This window comes from Botryllus schlosseri, chromosome 10 (genome assembly GCF_051294905.1).
Source record: "Botryllus schlosseri isolate E-star chromosome 10, Bs_hap1, whole genome shotgun sequence".
NCBI lineage: Eukaryota > Metazoa > Chordata > Ascidiacea > Stolidobranchia > Styelidae > Botryllus > Botryllus schlosseri.
Genome location: NC_137245.1, coordinates 15,818,942 through 15,835,626, shown reverse-complemented (window position 1 = coordinate 15,835,626; position 16,685 = coordinate 15,818,942). Strand labels below are relative to the sequence as shown.

The 16,685-nt window shown below is 39.2% G+C and overlaps 2 protein-coding genes and 1 long non-coding RNA gene across 4 annotated transcripts in view; 2 read left to right on the top strand and 1 right to left on the bottom strand.

Annotated features, from left to right (window-relative positions):
• Nucleotides 1–3,231, top strand: part of LOC145447736 (uncharacterized) — a 36,355-nt gene extending 33,124 nt beyond the window's left edge. For both annotated transcript variants that reach the window (XM_080325994.1, XM_080325993.1), the window contains 3 exons: nt 2,347–2,385; nt 2,622–2,728; nt 2,821–3,231. In XM_080325994.1, the coding sequence (XP_080182120.1) occupies nt 2,347–2,385; nt 2,622–2,728; nt 2,821–2,943 (269 nt within the window). In that variant the 3' untranslated portion in view covers nt 2,944–3,231. The remainder of the gene's footprint in view (nt 1–2,346; nt 2,386–2,621; nt 2,729–2,820) is intronic.
• Nucleotides 3,232–3,611: 380 nt separating this feature from the next.
• Nucleotides 3,612–5,148, bottom strand: LOC145447737 (uncharacterized). Its single transcript, XM_080325995.1, has one exon. The coding sequence runs from the start codon at nt 4,883–4,885 to the stop codon at nt 3,995–3,997; it is 891 nt and encodes a 296-aa protein (XP_080182121.1). The 5' UTR covers nt 4,886–5,148; the 3' UTR covers nt 3,612–3,994.
• Nucleotides 5,149–14,180: 9,032 nt separating this feature from the next.
• LOC145448337 (uncharacterized) lies at nt 14,181–14,890 on the top strand. Its single transcript, XR_013917876.1, has 2 exons — nt 14,181–14,681; nt 14,746–14,890. It is a non-coding gene; the product is annotated as an uncharacterized LOC145448337 (long non-coding RNA).
• Nucleotides 14,891–16,685: the final 1,795 nt, after the last annotated feature.

The following is a 16,685-nucleotide window of genomic DNA, read 5'->3' as shown; positions in this document are numbered from 1 at the left end:
GGAAGGGCGAGCTCGAAGGGGGCCCAAAATTATTTCGCAAATCAGCATAAATTATACATTTCGTAGATTTTCTACAACTTCAAATTTCCTTCGCGCTTCGCGCGATATACTGTACTAAAATGTTCACTTTATAATATGGTTACCCTCAGCGTCTCGAGAAAAAAAAATTACACATCATCAGAGGTGGTCAAAGCAGTCAAGAAAGCTACTCAAGTCGAAGTAGAAGTAGCGACGAAAAAAATCTATTCAAGTACGGGTAGAAGTACTTCTTCCATAAGCAACCTAAAACTACTTCAAGTAGAAGTAGAATTGACAGGCTTTAGATCTACTCAAGTAAGTAAGTAAGTAAGTAGTGAAAACGATCCTAATTCGTTCACATGGATTGTCAAAAGGCGCAAATTGAGCTATGCGAAAGGTGCCGAGCTTGATTCAAATTGATGCATACCAGGAGGTATCCAATTTTGGACAGCATAAGCATTCGTCCGCATCATGGGATGAAAATGATGGTATTGATATGGAAATACGATACTTATCTTCTGTTTTCTCGAGCAGCACGTTTTAGAAAATATCATGGTATGGCACCATCTCCCATATTATAAGGCCCGTTAAATAGCTTAGTCGAAGAGGGAAACGGAGAAGTTGTATAGGATACGGTGTAAACACTTTGCGCGATTAGTAAACGCTAATAAAAGATATGGTGGACTGTAAAATGCCATATTGTGTAGCTTTATTTCCGGAAATTAAAGGCATTACTACACTTGCTTTTATACTTCAACATGTATGTTATCCAGACAAAAGAACCGATAATAATTAGAACTCAAAGGATATGATACTGGGAATGGAAAGTGAAGTATAAATACTACTTCTAAAAGCGGAACATGTATTTCATGTCTTTAGTCCAGAAAGTTTCAAAGGTGGTTTGCTAAAACAGCTCTAAAACTAAAAAAAGTCAGAGTCCACTTTTCCTAATTAGGACACGCCATGGACATGCTAGATTACGATATGATAAGTAAATGCTAGATTGTGAAACATCAGTTTCAAACGTTATGATGAGCCATATATACTGTGAGGAAATATTTCATATTGGTGAAGGGCGACAATGTGGTGTGAACGGAACCACGCCAACCCGCTACCTAAATATATTAACCGATACTATCGTGAAATTATACTGGTTACTCCGTATCCACTGCGCGCCAAGCGCGACGAAAATTCTGGGCTTTACTCAATTTTTATGAAAATTAAATGTTGATACTCCGTGAAAACAGCTCCGAACTTCCTCAGGCTATCTTCATGATTGGAGAATTGAAGTACTTATACTTGAAAAACTGAAAATAGCGAAAAATAAGTAACTAGATCACAAAATATTACGAAGTAGAAGTCGAAGTAGCGAAAATCAGATCTACTTGAGTAAGTACCAGAAGCAGAGGAAAACTACTTGAGTACTTCGAAAAAGTAGAAGTACTTCGTTACTGACCACCTCTGCACATCATTAATAAAAAAAAATTGACATTTCCGCAACGGTAATTACCGAGACCAATACCAAGACTTCTGAAGTTAGGCCAACATGCGACTATCGCGAAGTGTGTTACCAAATAAAACCTTGGGCGAATATGACCGCCGCATGTTGACCGAAACCATCAATAGCCAACTGCCAACTGCCCATTGTCCATAGGCGCGGAGTAGTCCTGCGCTTGCTATCTGAAGTCACCAACTCCTTCAGCTCTGCCAGTGAATGTTATCGCGGGGTATGAGAGAGGTTAAAAAATTAATAGCATTATATGCAATTACCATATTATAGACAACATCCTATCCTGAATATGAAAATTCTTCGCGTTCGACGTGAGTATACAATCATTCACAGTCGGGCAGTTAAACGTGCCCGACTAGTAGTGGCAAAACGTCGGCAGGGGGTTTATGATCCTATGGGGGGTGCAACACCAACGATTAATGGGAGGGAGCTGACGAAGTACTGTTTCGGCCCTGTATACAAACATGGTGCGAAGTAATTAATGATTTCTCCAAAAATGACAGTGGCTAGCTAATTGAAATGTGATGTTTTGATTTTACGAGACTGTCTTAGAAGTGTTACGGCATTGTGATTCCTGCCCAGTGCTATGAACCTCAAAGTGGAAATTCAGTCTGGTACGGGTAAACAGCGGAAGGGGGGAATGCTAGCCCGTCGCTTTAATCAGTACCCAAGAAGTAGTGCAAAAAGGTTGATGATCCCCTGTTTAACGTATGTGATGTTTATCGAATTTTCCTACCGCATGATGTCATGGCAATTCTATCGTCCATCAATATTATCGACCATGCACCGGTCGAATTCAGAGATCAATTTCCTTTCAGACGCCGATGCAACGACATCAGAAGAGTCAACAGAAATGGGTACGTCGGTCGTCATAGCCGTAGACAGAGGAGGCAGAAAACGCCTTCGCTCTCTAATTTTCGTCTTCTTTTCGCTATGTAACAAAGGATAGCTGACGTCACGTCATTGTTTCAACATTATCGTTCCCGCACTCACATTTTTTAATTTTTATTTTTATCCTGTTTGTGATAAAACGCGTTGTAGGAGTTTGACTTAGGCTGTACCATGTAATTCCCGATACATAATATTTATTTAGCTGGCTGGGCGTGGATGCTAATAGGAGGAGTTGTTGCTGTTGCGACGATAGCCGCTATCTTAGTGGCAAAAAAAGTAGCGATCAACGTAATGAATTCGAAAGCGCCGGTAAGACGAACTTTCGTTTTTACTCGTTATTGTATTGTCTACTCACCTCCATTTGAGTCTGCAAGCGACGGCGAGACATTATTCTCATTTAGGTCGAATCAGGAAACGCAAATGACAATAAAGCGTTTGATAATAATGGAACAGAATCCACAAACGCCAATTCTTCAAACCAACCCGAGTCGCTGCGAATGGAACAAGTTCATCCCGATGTTTGATCCGCAATGTTTTACCCTCTGAATCTTCATTCTCATTTGGTTGAAAATGCATAAGAACTTCGTCTCGTAACGTGTAGCATGGAGGTTATATGTTTGACAAATTTCACGAAATCAATGCCGCCATGACTACAGAACGTAAATGTTCTAACACATATACCACATATATGTATATAATAAATATAATATTACATATATCTTAAAATTATATATATCATAATATAGAATTATTATAATATGTATAGATATCAGTCTCCTTATTGTCACATAATACAATCATATGGAGAGTAACTAGTGCTTGGTCTGCATTTTACGGTGTTCATGAATGTTCCATTTATTCGTGCATAATATTGGTATCGATATTAATAAAATTCCTATAATTACATCTCACAAAAGCATTGATGAAATGAATAGCATATCTTCATGTTTCAACACAGCAAAAATGTGGAATAATAGGCTATCCTTGGAGAATTGATCAATTCAAAAACAGACATATAATTTATCGAAGACATCTATTCGACAAACATTGAAGGCGTGGATGGAAACGCTACTTTTCTATCTTATCTCCCGTGCTGAAATATATCACTTTACCCTCATCGCTTGGTCGATTCTCAGTACTTCTGTAGGCCATTTCTGATTGAGTGTGTCCTCCGTAGGGTTGCCATATTCTGAGTTCCTAAAAAGAGGATACTTTTTACTAATAGTCACAAAAGAGGAAGTAGCATTCATTAATACTGGACATTTAAAAATTTTACTGCTAATATTGATGGCTGTACTAAAAAAAGGTCATTTTCCGGCTTGACTCGCTAGATATCCATTCCCACTTTTATATTTAAGTTGTCTCTGTACTATTGCCAGACTCTTAAATCTATAAAGCAGGGCATTTGGGCGCCCTTGAAGGACATTTTAGATTTCTTGAAAAAGTAGAATAAACCCTCCTAAAGGACGAAATATGGTAACCGTAGGATACAGTTCATAAATACTTAAAATGCATTGCCTGTCGTTGGGTCGGAATTTCGTAAAGGTATCATAACATTTCCTATAGTCACAAATCCTAGGAAGTTGTTGCCGGCTCGGCAGGGGGATTCGCTGCGGCGCAACAAATACGAAACATGATATTATTCCAGTCGGGAAATGCCACTATTGTCGCAGTCATGTTGGTGATAATGCCGAGTTGCATCGCAGCACCGACTACAGCTCCGCGTTTCCCGATGAAGATCGCGCACAGAGTAAAAGCCGTGATGTCCGAGATTGCGCAAACCGACGCGCACGCCAGAGATCGCTTGATGATCGAATTGAAGTCAATCCCGTCAGCTTGACGCGACGACGAGTGCTTCATGATAGGTCTGATGAAGGGCCACAACAGCGAAGTATGAATCAGAACTGATCCCACTGCGCTGATAATCCACGGTGTCCTGGGGGCGATGGTGGAGAGTAGCACAGTGCATCCAGAAGTTTTGACTCCAAAAGAATACGCCCCTGCGTATATCATGCAGTTAACAGCAGGAAATAGTAGGGAGAAACACAGAGATGTCCAGCTCAGCGCTCGCAGAACGGGAGTAGTCAAATGACCAAGGCGCGGATCTTGATACAGAGCTCTTTGCCGTCTCCAAAATACGAGGTAGGAGAAGGACAGGGCAATGCTGCCAGTGGTAACTTTGGCGAGCTTGATCATGGGGCACATATCGTAAACGAAATAGTCGACCACTAGTTCTTCGAAGATGTCGATAGCGAAGCAGCAGGCGGACGAAAAAGCGCATATTATCGACAATACTGTGATGTGCTTGGTGGCAATTTTCACGCTCGCTTGGACTCGTATGTAGTCCACGAGCTGCGCGACCGTAATCCATAGCGATAAGCTAAGGTACAAGATTGTGGGGATGGATTCAACTGCCAAGTGTCTCCAATTCTTAGAGACATTCACTGTTCCATTATCTGTACTCATGTTAGTCTTTGTCCCGTTTGAGGGGCAGACCTATAGATCTTTCAACTGCAGATGATACAATTATAGGCCTACTCTTACTTGCATCTGTAGACCCACATGTAATGTTCCCTCTAACCTGCGCACGTGCGCACGTGCGCAAATGCGCAGTACTGACACGGTCTCTGCGCACAGAAAATTTAAGTTGCGCAAAAAAATCCGAAGTGATGATCTATTCTTTTAGTCATTACGCACTGTTGTCCAAGGGTCTGCGCTGTGAGCTGGTGAGTGTGCGCACACTCGTAGAAAATTAGAGGGAACATTGCCCATATATGTAGAACGATCGATTACAAAGTATATAATATAGCCTATAAGATAGATAATACAGATCTAATTCAAATGTTCCGGAATCAAAGATACCTTAATTTGCAACTGTATGTAATTTGAGACTTGCCGCCACTTTTTCTATAAGTAGGCCTAGGCCTACTCCAAAATGTTCTTGAGAACTGTTACTTTATTCAATACTGATACAAGGACGGGATGACGGTTAATTTTATCATTATCCTGAAATACATGCTTTAAGATTATCGTTTACAAAGTATATATTAGATCAAATTGGAAATTTCCGCAATAAAAGGAATATCGATTTATGTGTGGTTATAATGTGGGATTGACGGAAGTTTGTTTCCAAATCTAGCAATGCTCGAAATTATCCGCTTTAGCAGATGAAATACTTGGCGGTTATGGTATTCGATTTCGGGTCGATTCGAGTCTTCGGGTAGGTAGGACATTCCTCTAGCTATAGGCTCCTCCTCACAGCCATCCGATTCTCGTGCTTAAAGTCATGAAACCATAAATTGTAAAAATATCATCGCCGTGCACTGTGTTTCAACTCGAACCATTCTGCAGTCCTAATAGCAGTTGTTAAAGCAACCAATGTGACTTTATTAAAACCTTGAAGCACGTATGTCTTATATTATTTAACACAAACATTGAAGATTTCAGAAATTAACATACTATGGATAAACATTCGAAACTGAGAACCATAAGTGCAGCAAGTCGAAATTAGGAAACCACTCATTCATTAATAACTTCATGTAATGAAATTTTGCAAAAGTTTTAGTTGGTTAAATATTTTTATGTATTGTGTTTTAGTATTCCAAACTAATTACTAAAATATCAAAATTTTTTCTGAAGTTTCCCAAATTATGACGAAATGTCAATTTCTCTAATTTTTGATTTTGCTCATAATTGTTCCGTATTAATCACAATAATTCTTTATTGGACGTATGAAAACGCTAATGAAAAGGATAATATGAACAAGTATAGCCTATGCATGCATAAAGTAACAATGCAAACACTTTAAAAATCGTTAGAAGTGGTTTTGTTCGTGTGACTTGCGTCTGTGAAATGAGAAATATTCTCTTATCATGGACCACAAATAAATAATCATTGTGTTAATAATCACCATAATCATTGGGTTTCTATTGTATATAAAAGTTATATAATATGAAAAAATCTGCCTCAAAATTTTGTTACTGGCAGTATCAAGGACTTGGCCTGACAGCGTAACGCATGTGTCAAAACAGGGTTGAATTTAAAACAAAATAAATTTAAAACAGACATGTTTAAAACCAGGCCCTTGTTTAAAAATGTTTTTATTGTTTGTTTTTAGTCATGACGTCATGAATACTAATTGTGACGTCACAAAATATTGACATTACCAATAGAAAATATAAGGTAAATGGCTCCACCTCCTCGTCTGACACTCGTCAGGGGTAATCGTCAGCAACTAGTCGACGATTGGAAAGAACGTTATATACAGCAATCGAATCACAAAATATGACGACGTCATCGGCATGAACTTGCGAATAATTGGGCCGAAGATATCGTTTTTAGCTATATGTACTATTTTTAGATGGTAACGAACTCCTTCTATTGACACGAGGTACAGGTTGGCGCGTTTTGATCAAAGTCGACTCCAAGGCATACACATGAAAGTGTGAAGGATTTTGCCGGCGATGCCAAATCTGTCGTTTCAATCATTTTTCGCACTAACAGGAGTATCCAACAAATGCTTGTGAATGGTTGAATTCACGGTCTTTTCCTGTTCTGAATCAATAAGCTTCAGGGAATGAGTTAGGGTGAGCTTTTATTGGAGCGTGATGCGCGTGTTCTAATCAATCTAGAAGCATGCTGTTTCATGCGGCCTGCAAGCGTTGGGTCGTTCTTCCCACGTATAGCCAGCCACAATCACAGTGGCAATTATATTAATAAATTACATTAATTTGTAGAAGGGCGCAATATCAACTTTTGCGAAAAATCCTTCATGCGGTATACTCAACGCTACATCAGCGCACGCAGACCCTGGCATATACTCGACTTTGATAACGTACTTGTAATTACCATAACGTACTGCAATTATTGAGTCACAACCTTGTAACTTGGTACAGCCTATACCTACAAATCAGATTTTACGCAGAAGCAGGTTTTTCTCTCTATAGATTTTGAAGGTGTTTCATAGCAGAAGAGATGACAAGAATTCGCGTCCAGATTATCCGGATTATGCGTTCTGACCGTCTGACTCTGTCTGTGCTAAGTTTCAAGGCTGTATACTTCACGGATAAGTTCGTTATCGAAGTCGAGTATAGGTGCGCGCAGCCTAGAGCATAACGGATTTTTTCGCAAAAGCCGCGGTATCGGTCTGTGTAGATTACTACACACCGAGATGAGCGACTATAGCGTTCGAATTGTTTCTTGATGATGTTATCTAACGCAATCAATTAAGTTACAAGATTGCCACTAACTGATTAATGTAGTAATTTCTCATAACTCAGACTACTTTTAACATAGTTATGATTTTAGACTACTTCTACTTCTACTTGACAGTTTTCAGTTTTGTAGGCAAAAATATGCGTAGAATGCCTAAATACATACTTACTTGTAAACCCCCACTCCAAATTCTACTTGAGTAGAAATTCCGGCGTTACTTCTACTTCTATTTGAGTAGCGACGGTGACTACTTTGACCACCTCTGTCAAAGTCTAGTATATAGCTATCTATACAAGTGGGATGGCCTCCACTCCACGGCAAATTTTTGCGATTAACCAGAAGTAGTCAAGCGTGACCTGACAATGTGGAAACGGGAGTTCAATTCAATCAATCAGGTTTATTAATATTTTCATCTTTTCAAAACATCACAAGACTGCGATACAATGAAAAGATATGAAGGTGTCGAAGCAACTTGGAGTAGCAATTAAGATCAGACACCCACCTTATCCTAGGCAAAGTAAATAAAGAGGCGTGCACACTGAATGAAAAGTAATGCAGAGAATATAAGACGCAAGCGACAAAATGGGGTGGCATGTGGCGGAGGGCGAGGTCGATGTTAGGTCGTGGTCCGGTAATCCTGAAGACTGGTGTCTGGCTCTTTTTCTCTTGAGCTACTCTCTCGTTTCGCCAGACAGCATTGTTACGTCCTGAGCTACTCTTTCGTTTCGACAGACAGCATTGTTGCGTCCCAATGCCAATCTCCATATCAATGAAAAATGCGAGGCTGATTCTGGGAGTTCCAGGGACACGAGCGGAATAAAATTTATATTTTCATAATCAGTGGAGAGTCAGCTTTCGATTGATATCCGTTTTACCTAATTTAATGCTCGGCAAGCCGGTCAAAAATGACCGTCAAATTGCCTGTAGCCAAATAGAAATTGTGACGTGATACAATTTCACTGAGGCGTGAGATTTGCCTGTGTCGACACCATATAGGACACTATGGTACGACGATCTTAAATGGTTCTTTTTTTAACTTCTATTTATATAGTCTACTTGTATTTTTATGCACTGCTAACTTTTAGGAATTCATATTTTGTAAGGTAAGGTATTTCTGGATATATTTCCATCATGTTTATGAGTGAAATTTTCACAACGACTGGGCGAATCCGGTAGCAAAATATGTTTTCAAAATCACACAATAAATGGAAATATCTCATTACTATCTATTTGCTTATTCATTCGAAAAGATGTCCCTTTAATTTTTAAAGGTAGACTACGAGAGGCGTATCGGCCAAATCTACTTTCTGAAGAACTACTTACTTGGGCATTATTAACATCTTTATTTTCTACTTCCACTGGAATTACTTTTGACAGCACTTCTACTTCTATTTCAATACTTGCGACTACTGATATTCGTTTCAAAACCTTCCTATCTTTTGATTTTATCGCAATCTAGGGGTTTATTGAAACGATAATAAATATTTATAATATTGATAAATATTTATCAATAAAGGAGCCAACTTGTACAATGATGACTACTTCGACCACTTCTTGCAATGAGTAAAACCATGAAATTATTAAAATGATTTTACAGTAGTAGACCCGAAGAAAGAAAGTACTCACAAGCAATGGAAAGAACTAGTAGAAAGGGTCGCGGCTGCAAAAAGATCAACATCGAAAAGAACTGTAACATCGGGCACTCTAGGCCAGGGGTAGGGGAGATGTGGTACCTATGGATCACTGGGACCGAAAATACTTGAAAAATTCTCCATGTATCGTATCGAAGTGTTGAGACAGCAAAAGATCTGCTATTCTCGGCTGACGATTTGAGAGCCAGAGATCATTTTGCAATTTTTGATCCATCGGTACCACATCTCCCCTACTCAACCTGGGGGCGCGCCCCCCTTGGGGAGCGCGGGGAGCTCTCAGGGGGGCGCGAGAAATTAACCACGTCTTTATGAATTCTGACTTAAAATGTGCTTCACAATCATTCTGGTAAAACGATTGTTAAAAATGAAACTATTCAAGAAATCTCGCCAAATTCTAACTTCAGCATTCGCGCTCAACGGAAGGCTGATTTCCACTTCATTTGAGCAAATTTTTGATATTCTTTGAAAATTGGGAGCAGTTCCCACGTGTAAGTCATTCATTACTTCATAGATTTGCAGTAGCTTAAAGTTCGGTGCGCTGGGTAGCTGTTGTTAATAATTGGCGAACTGCACTGCCTGAGACAGATTTAGCTGCAATATAAGTTGCCCGTTTTCGCCCTCAATTAAGCTACCCTAAATAAACATAATTTATTCAATTCCAAAATCGATCGAATTTAGCATGTCAGTACAGAACGATACCGTGCTCTCTGTATAGTCACTACCAGCATTAGGATTTCTCAGTGCAACCTACCTTGAAATAATTTGATGTCCTGTTCAATGTTTTTTTGCTATTTTCAAACAAGTTTTGGGAAATTTGTCAGAAATGTTAAAGACTCAACAACTGGAATGCGGATTCAAACTTGGCGTAAGACATACCATATGTATAGCCGACTATTAGATCAGGGAAGGGCAACCTGTTGCTGTAGATGGGAATTTGTGCGGCCGTCGACACCTAATTCAATAAGTATGTGTTGGCATCCGTCGACATGCAAATTGTAATTTCGAATTCACTCCAAAATTTTTAAGAGATTTTGATTATTCTTGAAATTTTCTTCACACTCTGTGCAATTCAACATAACCTAATTTTTCGATTTTAATTGTAGCGCCCTTCTCACTCTTATCCGGAATCGGAATCGTGCGTTCCGCACGAAATAAATTTGTTTATGGTACATTTGGGCGATTTTAATATATATTTCCACTACTGATACAATCGACTATCCTGATGGGCGGTCAAGGAATAACAGCATGCAACAAAGTGGCTAATAACATTTGGCCCACCCGAAGATACATTATCATTTATACCTTGCCCTAAATTTTCAAAAGCACTCTCTCAATGAACCCTACCGGTGTATGTGATCACGTGAGCTTAGAGAGGATAAAGATTCGATAATAATATGTGATATCGCTACTATTAATTACGGAATTCATTCGTGAATCTGAAAAATTTTCGCGCTCGGCGCGACAATATGCAATCCCAGCATCTATTCATAACATTCCGACTCGCGATTTCGGTACGTACAAAAAAGGCTTTTGTTAAAAATATAATCGTCCTGACTTCGTATATCATCGGCAATGGATATGGACAGATTGACATAGGTAATTCGCGTCCAGTTAGTTCATTACGGCTATGCCCTGGAATGCGGCCTCGGGCTACATAAGTAATCGAAATGGGCCGTGATTAGCAAAAAGGTTGCCTACCTCTGTATTAGATGATGTTCTCTTTTTGACATGACGAAAAGCGCAGGGGGGTGTCAGGGGGCACAATATTTCCGACCATCCCCAAGGGGGGCGCATGTCCAAAAAGGTTGAGAACCGCTGCTCTAGGCCGAGGTGGATGCCACAGTAAAGGATCGCTACTGATGCGTGTCGTTCGAGATCCTACTATCTGTTCATTGCATTGTATCTTATCGCATTGTACATTGCATGTAACTTGTTTAAATGAAAATCATAATTCAACGATTATTGATATTGATCTATATCTGGGTCCGTTTTGTGATTCAGCAAATCAGCATACCAGACATTTCACGCTAACAAATGCCACCAAGTGTCCACATTCATGTAAACTTGGCAAGCTAGCTTTTGTTACTGCTATCATCGTAGCACGATTTTCATATAAACGGAAATAAAAAATGATTCACCATGAATATAAATATACAAAATGTGATAAATCTAGAATAGTAGGACTACTATAAGTAGTTTCTCGACTAAGATATAGCTGAATAAACTAGCACTGTCGTTTTAAGTCAACAGAAATCACATCCACATAGATAAAGAAATCAATAGGCCTAAATTGCGATTATCAGCCGCCCCTATGTACCGTTTTCAAAGTTCATTTAGCAAAACCCTGGACAGTTTCCCGAGGACCAATCTGATTTTAATATACTCGAATGATCATAAACGTTGATATAAAAGTAAATTAGAACAATTCTAGGTCCGACACCATGTCCAAATATCACTTTGAAGTGGGCCTATCAATACGCATAAATTACGATTATCAGCCTCGCCTATGTACAATTTTCAAAGTACATTAATCTGGTTTTAATATACTCGAATGATCATAAACGTTGAAATAAAAGTAAATTAGAACAATTCTAGGTCCGACACGATGTCCAACTATCACTTTGAAGTGGGCCTATCAATACGCATAAATTACGATTATCAGCCTCGCCTATGTACAATTTTCAAAGTACATTAAGCAACACCCCGGACAGTTTCCCGAGGACCAATCTGGTTTTAATATACTCGAATGATCATAAACGTTGATATAAAAGTAAATTAGAACAATTCTAGGTCCGACACCATGTCCAAATATCACTTTGAAGTGGGCCTATCAATACGCATAAATTACGATTATCAGCCTCGCCTATGTACAATTTTCAAAGTACATTAAGCAACACCCCGGACAGTTTCCCGAGGACCAATCTGATTTTAATATACTCGAATGATCATAAACGTTGATATAAAAGTAAATTAGAACAATTCTAGGTCCGACACCATGTCCAAATATCACTTTGAAGTGGGCCTATCAATACGCATAAATTACGATTATCAGCCTCGCCTATGTACAATTTTCAAAGTACATTAAGCAACACCCCGGACAGTTTCCCGAGGACCAATCTGATTTTAATATACTCGAATGATCATAAACGTTGATATAAAAGTAAATTAGAACAATTCTAGGTCCGACACCATGTCCAAATATCACTTTGAAGTGGGCCTATCAATACGCATAAATTACGATTATCAGCCTCGCCTATGTACAATTTTCAAAGTACATTAAGCAACACCCCGGACAGTTTCCCGAGGACCAATCTGCTTTTAATATACTCGAATGATCATAAACGTTGATATAAAAGTAAATTAGAACAATTCTAGATCCGACACGATGTTCAACTATCACTTTGAAGTGGGCCTATCAATACGCATAAATTGCGATTATCAGCCGCGTCTATGTACCATTTTCAAAGTTCATTAAGCAACACCCCGGACAGTTTCCCGAGGACCAATCTGGTTTTAATATACTCGAATGATCATAAACGTTGAAATAAAAGTAAATTAGAACAGTTCTAGATCCGACACGATGTTCAACTATCACTTTGAAGTGGGCCTATCAATACGCATAAATTGCGATTATCAGCCGCGTCTATGTACCATTTTCAAAGTTCATTAAGCAACACCCCGGACAGTTTCCCGAGTCTCCCTGTCGGAGATTGGCAAATGCTTATCAAGAACAAGCATGATCATCAATTCGCCAAGGAGTCCGGATATGTAACTTATTTCTCGCAAAGAGTTACCGAAGTTTCCGATTGTTGTGTTCCATGTATCCGAAAAAACTATCTTCGGCGACCAGAAAATGTTATGGAATTAAATAGTTGGTCTGCTAGTTACTATGAAGGACATGTAGCTATATACTGCGCTCACAAAACCTGCTGTGGCTGTGAAGTTGTCGGGGAGATACTAATTTATTCGTCATTGAATGACGTCGATTGTTGGCTAATCATGAGTGGTAATAGGAATCATGATAAATCGTGTGTTCGGAGTCGAAGAGTCGACAAACAACTCGGGGAAAAATTGGCTTATGACTTGGCATCAAATTCGGCATCGAAGGTTTATAGGAATCTCTACGGATCTTTGAGTGACACTGAGAGGATTCATGGATCTCATTCTTTTGTCCCCACGCAAGGAGTGTTGCGCAATATGAAATATAAATTAAATTTAACTGAGACTTACTGCAAAAACTGGATGGTGAACATGGACCTTTCACAAATTCGTTATCGCAACGAAGGATCTCATTTCATTCGATTTTGGTCCGGAAAGCCTCGACAAGCGACACTCCTTAGTGAAAATCAGATAAAAATATACCAAGACATTGCACCTTACGATTCATTATATCTTGATGCAACCGGCGGCATTACTCAAAATAAGGAAGATGATGAGGGTAAATTCCAGATTTATACCATGTTGGTAAGGAATCCCTATCCAGGAGGGCCAACGATGCCGATCGTATCGCACATAACTCCCTTGCATGATACAGGGACAATTAGTCGATTTCTCAATCGATTTATTCAATATACGTGTAAAAATTCATTACCAGTCTTTTCGGCCATGTTGATAATTGACGGGAGTAAAGTATTGTGGAATGCTGCATTATCTCAGTTCTGCTCCGAAACAAGATGGCAATATTACGAACGGTGTTTCCGCATCGTCACCGGAGTTGCATCGGCAGAGGATTTCAGGAAGACAATTGTACACAACTGCTTTAGTCATTCCATGAAAGCAGCAAAATTCCTCTGTCGTAAGCATTATGATACAAAACTGTGCTTCACGGCGATGTGCTGGATTCATAGTCTCTTTGTCTGCAAGACACTCAGCGAGTTGGATAACATATGGTTCATAGCATTTTTGAGGTGTTGCTCTGCCCATATTTGGTGGATTCTGTTCAAAATCATTTTAACATCCTGCACAAACACCATGGAGCTATCTGCTCCAGCTCGTGCTTGCAAGTAGGTCCACCTAATGAGGCAGAATGCGCATCGGATGCAGATGATACAATATTTCAACTCGGTCTGAAAACCATTGATTACAGGCAAGAATGCAGATCGCCATTTTACATAAGATATCATACCCTTATGAAAAAGCATTCCGCACACCAAAAGTCGTTACAGGACCAAAATGCTTTCACTTCTTCAGGCAAAAACACATACTTCTCGGAGTATTGGTGTTAAAAGTAATCTAATGATATGAAGTGTAAAACGAAATTGATTTCCTCATTACCTCAATATTACACAGTTTGCGGAGCGTCTTTTGAGAGGTCTCCCAATTGACTTCCCCCATGACGAAAAGAGTTGCGACCAATATAGGGAACAGTTTGGGAACACAATTCTGAACTACGAGAGGTAATCTGAAGTCACATGTATTATATTCAATCACACTGTGGTTCATCTATGTAATTCCCTTTAGGCATGAGGAATGTCAAGCACCTGCTTCCGAGAACTGATTTGCGTCGAAATTGGCTCTTTAAATTTTGTGTTTTCTTTATTAAAACCACTTTGTTTTGCATTGTCTGAATTCTACTGTTTGTATATGATTGAAGAATTGTGAATTGTCCGGGGTGTTGCTTAATGAACTTTGAAAATGGTACATAGGCGCGGCTGATAATCACTATTTAGGCGTATTGATAGGTCAACTACAAAGTGATAGTTGGACATCATGTCGGACCTAGAAATGTCCTAATTTACTTTCAAATAAACCTTTATCATCATTGAAGTATATTAAAACCATATTCGTCCTCGGGAAACTGTCCGGGGTATTGCTAAATGAACTTTGAAAATGGTACATAGGCGCGGCTGATAATCGCAATTTATGCGTATTGATAGGCCCACTTCAAAGTGATAGTTGGACATCGTGTCGGACCTAGAATTGTTCTAATTTACTTTTATTTCAACGTTTATGATCATTCGAGTATATTAAAACCAGATTGGTTCTCGGGAAACTGTCCGGGGTGTTGCTTAATGAACTTTGAAAATTGTACATAGGCGCGGCTGATAATCACTATTTAGGCGTATTGATAGGCCAACTACAAAGTGATAGTTGGACATCATGTCGGACCTAGAAATGTCCTAATTTACTTTCAAATCAACCTTTATCATCATTGAAGTATATTAAAACCATATTCGTCCTCAGGAAACTGTTCGGGGTATTGCTAAATGAACTTTGAAAATGGTACGTAGGCGCGGCTGATAATCGCAATTTATGCGTATTGATAGGCCCACTTCAAAGTGATAGTTGGACATCGTGTCGGACCTAGAATTGTTCTAATTTACTTTTATTTCAACGTTTATGATCATTCGAGTATATTAAAACCAGATTGGTTCTCGGGAAACTGTCCGGGGTGTTGCTAAATGAACTTTGAAAATGGTACATAGGCGCGGCTGATAATCACTATTTAGGCGTATTGATAGGCCAACTACAAAGTGATAGTTGGACATCATGTCGGACCTAGAAATGTCCTAATTTACTTTCAAATCAACCTTTGTCATCATTGAAGTATATTAAAACCATATTCGTCCTCGGGAAACTGTCCGGGGTATTGCTAAATGAACTTTGAAAATGGTACATAGGCGCGGCTGATAATCGCAATTTATGCGTATTGATAGGCCCACTTCAAAGTGATAGTTGGACATCGTGTCGGACCTAGAATTGTTCTAATTTACTTCTATTTCAACGTTTATGATCATTCGAGTATATTAAAACCAGATTGGTTCTCGGGAAACTGTCCGGGGTGTTGCTTAATGAACTTTGAAAATTGTACATAGGCGCGGCTGATAATCACTATTTAGGCGTATTGATAGGCCAACTACAAAGTGATAGTTGGACATCATGTCGGACCTAGAAATGTCATAATTTACTTTCAAATCAACCTTTGTCATCATTGAAGTATATTAAAACCATATTCGTCCTCGGGAAACTGTCCGGGATATTGCTAAATGAACTTTGAAAATGGTACATAGGCGCGGCTGATAATCGCAATTTATGCGTATTGATAGGCCCACTTCAAAGTGATAGTTGGACATCGTGTCGGACCTAGAATTGTTCTAATTTACTTCTATTTCAACGTTTATGATCATTCGAGTATATTAAAACCAGATTGGTTCTCGGGAAACTGTCCGGGGTGTTGCTTAATGAACTTTGAAAATTGTACATAGGCGCGGCTGATAATCACTATTTAGGCGTATTGATAGGCCAACTACAAAGTGATAGTTGGACATCATGTCGGACCTAGAAATGTCCTAATTTACTTTCAAATCAACCTTTATCATCATTGAAGTATATTAAAACCATATTCGTCCTCGGGAAACTGTCCGGGGTATTGCTAAATGAACTTTGAAAATGGTACGTAG